Source organism: Phaethon lepturus, unplaced genomic scaffold (assembly GCF_000687285.1).
Source record: "Phaethon lepturus isolate BGI_N335 unplaced genomic scaffold, ASM68728v1 scaffold50695, whole genome shotgun sequence".
NCBI classification, from domain to species: Eukaryota; Metazoa; Chordata; class Aves; order Phaethontiformes; family Phaethontidae; genus Phaethon; species Phaethon lepturus.
Window position 1 is genome coordinate 20,045 of NW_010539546.1, and position 9,136 is coordinate 29,180.

At 37.8% G+C, this 9,136-nt stretch overlaps 1 protein-coding gene across 2 annotated transcripts in view; it reads right to left on the reverse strand.

Moving 5' to 3' along the window:
• MIER1 (mesoderm induction early response 1, transcriptional regulator) overlaps nucleotides 1-8,909 on the reverse strand; it is a 24,286-nt gene extending 15,377 nt beyond the window's left edge. Inside the window, exons 1-2 of one of the 2 annotated variants that reach the window (XM_010287142.1) lie at nucleotides 8,879-8,909; nucleotides 4,501-4,646 (exon numbers count right to left, since the gene is read on the reverse strand). In XM_010287142.1, coding sequence (XP_010285444.1) covers nucleotides 4,501-4,599 — 99 coding nt within the window. In that variant the 5' untranslated portion in view covers nucleotides 4,600-4,646; nucleotides 8,879-8,909. Of the gene's footprint in view, nucleotides 1-4,500; nucleotides 4,647-6,209; nucleotides 6,238-8,878 lie in introns of those variants that run through there. The other variant, XM_010287144.1, reaches the window with a different exon arrangement.
• Between the last annotated feature and the right edge of the window lie 227 nt (nucleotides 8,910-9,136).

Here is a 9,136-nt window from a genome sequence, read left to right on the forward strand (position 1 = left end):
CTCCCTGCCTCTCTCTCCCTGCCTCTCTCTCCCTGCCTCTCTCTCCCTGCCTCTCTCTCCCTGCCTCTCCCCTTTCTGGGCAAAACAAAAAATAAGGTATTGGATGGGAGTAAGGGGTGACCTTATATTCAGGATCACGTGATATGCAGGTAAAGATAGCAGTAATGTTTACAGATTCGTGTACTTTCCAGCAAATTGTCTACAAAACCATCCACAGTTGGAAGCAAATCTGCTAAATTACATGTACATTTAAAAATCTTTATATTTAGAATGCTGGTCCACTCTGAAGAAACATTTCAAATGATACAGTCGGTTCTCAAATTTAGTGGCTCCCAAACTGTTATTAATTGCATTCACTTTATTAATAAAAATGATTAATTGACGGGTCTGCAAATTACTTTATTACTTTCAATACCTCAGTATCCAGCCTTCAGGGGCAGTATATGGCATCTCTAACGAGATTTTTCAGAGCAGAAACTTCCAGAGAGCATTCTAAAATGATCTCTCTCACATGAACAAATCCTTTATTATTTAGAGGTGTCTGCCTGCTCTAAATATTTCTTCTTAGTATGTAATGTACATCTCAGCCAATAATCAGATTTTTTTAGTTATCTGCTGACTTTAGACTTCCTCCAGTGAACTGCTTTCCAAAGGGCCTTCACCGATCAACACATGTCTAGGTGCTGGAAACATACTAACAATACCAACTACAAAAGGCAAGTGTAGTTAGTTCTGCTGTATAAAAGTCAGAGTAACACAGCAGTTACCAGTACTCGTTGTCTGTGTATTTTATTGCATTGTATTTTATTTTACTTCAAAGAACTAAGCCATTCTACCACATACTGGTCTACTCTTTGGTTAAGCTATATACACAGTAGATGCAGACCATATGGACCTAACTGTCCTTACCTTCCCTCTTGACTTCTTGGTCCCTATCGTATCATTTTACGCAAAGAACTCTTTGAAGTGGAGAGTTAATATTTTACTGACACAGACAACACAACAGGACTGTGATCTTAATTAAAACCTGACAGTACAGCTATCAGAAAAATCCTATTCATAATTATCCAAATAAATGTTCTCTGGTACATTGTGGAAAGCAATATACTTTCATTAAGCGCTCCTCACCACTATCCCATTTGTAGACACAGGCTGAGAATTAAAAAGACCTTTTACTACTATTTGTAAGCATGTGTGAACAATGTAACAGGAATACTACTATATGTTACCTAGGAAAGAGGTATTGTATTTACAACATTTTTCTTAGGTAGAGCCTCTTAGCTTCAGATAGTCCATTACATTTCAAAAAGCCCCAAGGGTCAGTAACACTCCAAGATAAAACACAAATCATGATTTCTGTGTTGTTTCAGGATATTGCAAAAACAGGAAAGGTTAAGAAAGTAACAAGTCTTATCAAAGACATAGAAATTTCTTATGTGGAAGATGTTTAATAACAAATGAATTATAACTCGTGTGTCTGGAGCAGAGGTAAGTGGGGGGGACTGATATAACAGAGAACTGTATCATAAGCAGCGCAGAGAAGGTAAATATAAATGACTGTACACTCTGTAATTGCAGAGCTCAGGCGCAACCACTGAAATGAAAACAGAACAGGTCTGAAAAATCAAACATGTTTCTCACACTAAATGAACTGCACAGCACTGCCATGTGCCTCATGGACACCAAGTTTACAGAGGTTAAAAATAAAATGGACAAATCCACAGGAGGAAAAATAAGACTGACAGGCATTACAGACAAAGAGACAACATCTTTTTCATACATGCCTGAACTGCACCCTGCTAGAGGCTGGAAGAGTATTTGGGAGAAACACTGCATGCTTCCATGTGTGGTTCTCTCATGTAAAGACAAGAGGACGCCGGTGCATAACCCTAAGAAAATCCAAGAGCCCTCCTTGAAAAGGGGGACCCCAAAAGGAGAACCAAGTGATTATATGGAACAACAAATGGAAAAAGGAAGGGAGTCAAAAGCTTAAAAATCTGTAAGTAACGCAGGGAGGCACCACACACAGCATTCTGGCAACGCTCACCACTTTCTAGAAGCACCCAGGAAGCCAACACACACCACCCAGCAGTGCTCTGCCCATAGACAGGGCAGCAGAGTGGTAAAGACTTGGCCTCACACTCGTCAAATCCTCCATGTCACTCTGCCTCCAGCTGATGCTTTGTACAGTCAGCTTAGCTGAGAGTAGGAGTTGAGTTTCTGCAACTTGTTGGGGCCTGGTCATTTACTATTTCCAAGACAGAGTGTGAATGCAGTTTCCTACTACCAAAACTACACTGCCAAGTTTGCCATGTTTTGGAAAACTGCAGTGTCAGCATATGCCCAGGACGCCGAGAGATGTGCCTCATCCCAGGCACACCTTCCTGAGCACTCTCTCTCCAGCTGCTGAAGAAGGAATACCGGTTAGCCAGGACTTTGGTTACGTCTGGTATAGATGCTCCTACGTACAAAAACAGTATTACTGAACATATGCCTGGATGTGGTCAAGGATAGTCTGCTGCACCACCTTGCTGATAGCTTTCCTGCCCAAGAAAAACTCTTACCTTTCAAGAAATATCACTGAGAACCACCAAATCTAATACTCCTGATGCCCTTCAGGTACTGCTCTGCTCGCAGGAAACTGTATTTTTTCCTGTACTACAGCGGCATAGAGGGCAACTTCAGGTCTCTAGACACAGATATGCTACTGCCATTTAGACAAAAATGTATACATGTACTCGCACAGACAAATGCAGGATGCTGCTCAACCTCAGGTACTAACACGTTACAGGTTCACCAGAGTTTCAACCAAAGCGTAGAAAAGATTCGTACCCTAGAGGAAGGCGTAATTTTCATGAGAGTCAGGAGAGAAACCATTAAGGTTGAAAAATGCTTTTGCAAAACCTGACTGCCACCTCATTTCTGAAGGAGCTGAACTAGTAAATCAGGCACATTCACAGCCTGGGGGAAATCTGAAATAACACATGTAAATATTGGGGGAAAGAAAAAGACAGGATACCACTTGTCTTGACAATAGTTTTGAGATTTAGATTGCCTATCATCTATGACTAAAAAAGAGGTAAAAGTAAGCCTTGATGTGCGGCCTGCTATGCCACAACTAGAAGTAGCCACAAGTCTCTAGCAAGATCCTGGCATGGAAGCATCTGAAACTCAGTAAAAGCCTGACCTGCAATACATGTACTAACTGACCGTAAGATTCTCTGCCAGTCCCCAGAAGCCTCCTGCAAAGAAAAGTAGCACATGGAGCAACGTGAATCTACGTTATACCACTGCTCAGCGTCCTGATCACAGAAGAGCTGACACATGGAGAAACTACGAACTTGCAGCCCCGACAACCAAGGTATGCGGGAATAAACTGGCTGCTGAGATACAGTTATAAACAGAGCATTGTAATGTGGTGATAGAGTTACACAACCAGATGTCGACTCTTCACAAAACATGAGGGGCAAAAACTTATGTTCAACTTAAAAAACACATGACATACATGTGGAGATTCATTTCTCATTTAAACTAGATGAAGCACATTTAGATTCACAAACTATTTATTTATCTCTATGTTTACCATGTAATATCAAACCTGAAATTACCAGAAAGAAATTATCATTTACACCCGAAACGTAGTTTAAATGCATTATATTAATTTAAAGTCATATTGGCATAATCACTTATACTAAATAGGATTTGTACATCCAATACACATCTGAGAATCATTAATGATCTGTCTGGAAGCCATTTCAGCCAATGAGGCCACAGACAGTATCTAAATTACTTTGCATTTATAATGAACCTAGTTTGTAATTTAAGAATATTACTCCTGCCCAAGAAGTAATTTAAGACAATATATAAGTGACAGCATAACCTCAAAATGCCAAATAAATCTTATATGCAATTATTTCAGAAGATACACATTTTAAGATGTATTTATCACTGTTAACAGTAATTGTGAGCTCTGATCCCAGCCCTGCTGACAACTCTTTGCTTTGAGCCAATCATTTCATCTGCATCTCCATTTCCTCTACCTTAAAAATGAAGATACTGCTATACGCTCCACTGAAGTATTATACAAATGTTTGTATAAAAATGCAAAAGAAGTGCAAAATTATGGGATTAAAAAAAAAAAATCAAAATCTATATGCACTAATCAAGTGCTTTAGGAAATAACAACACAAGTTTAGTCAGAGCGTATTTTAACTTATATTAGCTCTAAAATACAAATCCTATACCAGCACATATATGCAAAAAGAAACTAAACAAGCACAGTGTTATACATTATTAAGTATTTATGTACCAATTCCTTTTCCCAAGTTTTAAGAACTGCAAATTCAATTTAGCCCCTTTTGTCCAATCTATATTATTTGTCTGTTAGTGTTTTAGGGGTGTTTTTTTCTAAAATTCCAAATATAAGGGGAAAAACCTGCATACGTTTTATGTGAGACTGTGGGCTGTGGTTATGTTTTATGACTACTTAAGGCTACCTACCCTGTTAAGATCCTCTATTTCAGAACTGAAGTTTGTTTCTCCTTCCATCATTTCCTCCTCTTCTAATGTCCGTTCATCATCAAAGTCATGCACCAGCATATCAGCTGATGGATCAAATTCATGGTCATCAGATGTTGCTGAACCTCCTAATAGAAAACATTTTAAAGAATGTTTTAAGTTAGATCATGGCCTCACAGAGCTTAGTTTTTTTTTTTGGTGACATTTTAATACTCAAATTATGCTGAGAAATTAAAATATCTTCAAAACACCTCAATCATTTATCTTGGGGAAAGCCAATCTCATTATTCAGAGGACACTGAAAGCTGTCCTTTGGGTGGTAAGAGATAATGGAAAAAAGAACCAGGAGATACTGTTTAACCAGCCAGTTCTCAAAGTATTATATACCTGGACATCGGGTTCCTAGTTAAATGTTTGTAAAATGTTCAGGTTTTGGAGACTTAATTCCCAAATAATGATAAACCTGTCTGAATCAAGAGTTCTACTGGGAGCAGAAATACTCATAAACTCAGGGCAGTTGTTTCCTTGATACTTTGCAAGCTTTCTTGTTTACAACTGCAAAGACAGTCTAATGACTTTTCCAAAATTTAAGCTTAAAGTAAGCTTCACAGTTATGCAGATTTTATTTATGATGCAGAATCCTTAGTTATTTTTCCCCATGCAGTTTTTTCATGTTTCTTTGTAAAGAAGTCTGGTTATATGTTATGACAATGAAAAATAAATGAATGGATGAATGGTTTGGCAGATGCAGCATTTTTATATAATTCAGCAATACCCGATTTCTAATTCTAACTCTGCTAACATTTTTCCACTTGTCTCTGTGGACAATTTAAATTTCATTTTCCAAAGCTTGAGGAGTATATCCACACTAAGGATGCAAGAGGCAGGAGCTGACTACAAGGGTTAACTATACTTTGTAGTTTGAAGTGTTAAAGCAATTGATTGCTTCTCTGAACGAAATAAGAGCTCAAGAGACAACGGCAGTACAGCTAAAGTAACTACTGGAAGGCTTTTCCACTAGTAGGATGCCAAAAACCTTGGAAATAAATAACAGTAAGTACAGTCGCACCAAAGCAAACACCCACCCCCCCGCCCCGATATTAACAATTTACACTTAGGCTGACTATTAGGTAGCCAGTAGCTCTGGGATACTGGAATATCAGAAAATAAACAGCTTTATAAACAGAAGTCATGAAACCCCTCATTTTTAGTAATCCAATGAGGTAAAAAAATACTGTTTTTCTTGCTGCCTTTGTTCTTGAGGCTACTGCGCATAAAAACATACAGCAACGGTGTATCTATTAATTGAGAGCACACAGTGCCTTAACTTTTGACTCTATATTTAACACCGACGGGTAGCCATGCCTACAGGGATGGTAATATCGCTGGGTAGTCTCCATGGCATGCTCCCAGCACTCGCTCACATTGTGCTCCTTAGGATGTCAGCATTCCCGAACATGTGTTCGTGCAGCTTTTGCAAAGACAAGAATCACATTTCCCCAGTGTATTTTACCATTTAGAAACCTGTGCTGGTACAGGCTGGAAGAAGCAGTGACTACGTAAACCAGTGCTGCCGCCAACCTATTCATCAAATTATATGCTTAGATTACTAACTGGAAGAGACCAGCAAAAGTAGTTTTTCAAGGGTGCCCTCTTCCCTCACAAGTTTAGGAAATATTAAAAATATTTACCTGGGCTTGAAGATTCAACAGAAGGCTAAAAAAGAAAACACAGGAAATTATTTTTTCTATGTTGAACCTGTACAAACTCAATTCAATAATTCATCTGATACAAAGCAAGTCACTGCAAATAATATATTTACAAATAAAGCACCACAAATATGCTGAAGCAATTTAAGGTAAATAGTATTCATTTTCTCCTTTATGTATCAATATTGCTGCACTATTTCAGCATGAATTATTGGAAGAACTGCCCATTTTGTGATGCAATAATTGAGCTGATGAAGATATAAAGCAAAACAATTCATTCTGAAAATAGTATTACAATTCCACAATCAGCTTATTATGGCATAAATCAGTGCTATTGCCAGATGGGGCAACATTATTTTCTCTCCATCTCTACCTGCTCATTTCCAAGTCTTCCTTTATACCGATACTAAACTGAAAACTAACAGTAGTGAAAGGTAATTTTTTAACAGATCCAGCTCTGATCTAACTTCATGTACTAAATCCCCTTTTCCACAACTAAGGTACATGCCAGATTACACTGGCAGTGGAAGCACAGTTTAAGAAAAATTTTCCTTCCTATTTGAAACTGCATGCTATGCAATACATAAATTCCCCGTTCTATTTAAATTAAGGTACACACTTTTAAAAGGTAATCATAAATCACAATGAGAACTCCTCATAGAGCAAAAGGAAAAAGCAATTTAATCTTTATGTCTAACCCAGCTGTGAGAAAGGAAAAACCCAACAAAAATTATTTTGCAAGCCAGACTTTCTTTTCAAGTACGTTTATAACACAAATTAATATGATCACAGACTACAAAACAAATATATTCTTTGTAATACAGAAAAAAAGATTTCCACAACAATCTTTATGTAACAGAGTCATTCTTTGGCCTACCATATTTGGTAACCTTACATTTATAATCAGAACAAATGTCATCTTTCGTAAAATTTTGCCTTCCCTTGCTTAGATCTTTGCCAATCTTCAACCTCTTGGGATGAAATTTGCATGTCAGGCATGCAAATGTCATTTGTTTTGAAAATTCAAGCAAACGTTTCAACTATTTTCAGCAACGGACCTAATGAAGTGTTTTTTTAAAAGTTAGGAAGACTGACTTTTTACTTCAGAGAGCTGCAGTACCCCTTTCTCTGCCACATTCTAGAAACTGAGAATTTGTTTGGTATCATGGACATTGTTACACTACATAACATACAATGCTGTCTTCATGAAAAACTGCCTGCATTTGGCCAAGAAATAATTTGGAAAACTGCAATTTGCACATTCATGATAGATACTTTTGTGTATGCGTAATACTAGATCTAGACTGTACTCCTACTAGAATTGCAAAATCTGTGCACCCAGAATTATATGCAAAATTAAAACAAGATACTATGCTAGAAAATGGTAAATTTAAACTTAAGTGAAAACTTGTACTATTGTTCCAAGATTTTCTAAAGCATCTTCCTTCTCCTTCAGTTCATCTCATAAGGCCAAGTGGTCACTCGCACAAACCACTTCCACCCAAAACACCTGACCTAGCTATGTAGTAAAGCAAAAACTAAAATCTAAAAAATTCTGTGTAATCATAAAGTTCTTTCATACTAGCAGCTCTTCAAAGTGAGAAGAAATACACCTTCTTAGGAATCAATGACCAAAATTCACTTACATGTCTGACTACATTTTACGAGAGTCTATATTGTACAAATGAATACTCAAAATATATTGGCCTGTGTCAAGCAGAAAGCAGTATACAGCAGTAAAAACATATCTTGAATATTTGCCTGAAGGGTCGATAGAAAATACAATAGACAAGAAGTTTTGCTCTCCTAATACTGTACAGCCTAAAGAAAATATAGAATATATACACTGTCTTCAGGTGGAGACACTACAGTCTATTTTTCTCATACTTACTAACAGCCAAATATGTTTTTAGTTTACATGCAGTTATCACTGCTGACTTGCAAGAAACAGCTTTTTAGGCAGTATTAGCTTTAAAAGGTAGTACTGCACAAAAAGCCAAGAGAAATCATATCTCCACAATTACACTGAAACTCATGTCAAGTGGGTAAGCACTAAAAACATGTTTGCAAAATGTCGCACAATGCCATGGGAAGCTTCCTCACTGACTACAGTTTAAAAATCTTTCTTGGCAAAGATTATCTTAAAAATTGCAGTGTACAGTCTTATTAAGGTATACTGAGCTAAAGTTAAATATCAAAATCAGCCAGCTATGACTGATCTCTATTTGGTATGCTTTGTTTGTCTGATAAACTTGCAAAACTGGGTAATCCATAGTAGGTAACGCACAATTATTAGTGCAAATTAACAAAGTCTTAGTGTATTCATTGCCGGAATCACAAGTGGGAAATCAAACAAATTCAAACTATTTCTGGCAGACAATGCTGAAAGGTAGACAAATAAGGGAAAGACAAACATCACTAGGAAGTATCTTAGAAAGTTTTACAATAAAATGATAAATCCTTAACAATTCTCTCATAAGAAATATGAACAAAATAAGCATTGCAAATGCAGATTATAGCCACCACTAACAGCAAGAGGAATCTTTATCGCCCAAAGAGGGCATAACATACAGAAGCCTAACTGAAGCTAAACTGCATATATTAACTGCAACAATCTAGTAAAAGCGAAACAGCAAGGGTGAGCAATTCACCAGGCAGAGACGCTGCTGTACGGTCTGCGGGTTCTGCAGAAGTCAAGGTGCAGCTCTCCCGTCCTTGTTCCGTGGCAGCCTCCGCCAGGGTATTGCAAACACAATGCAAGTCCCTTGCAAATACACCCAGCCTCAAGCAGGACCAGGAAGCAAGCTGTGGAGACCCCATCCTCGCGCAAGGGCCTCTGGAATCCCAGGGTCCCCTTTTGACGAAGTATTGACCTAGTACAGTAGTATCAGCGTATCGTGCATCCAAAT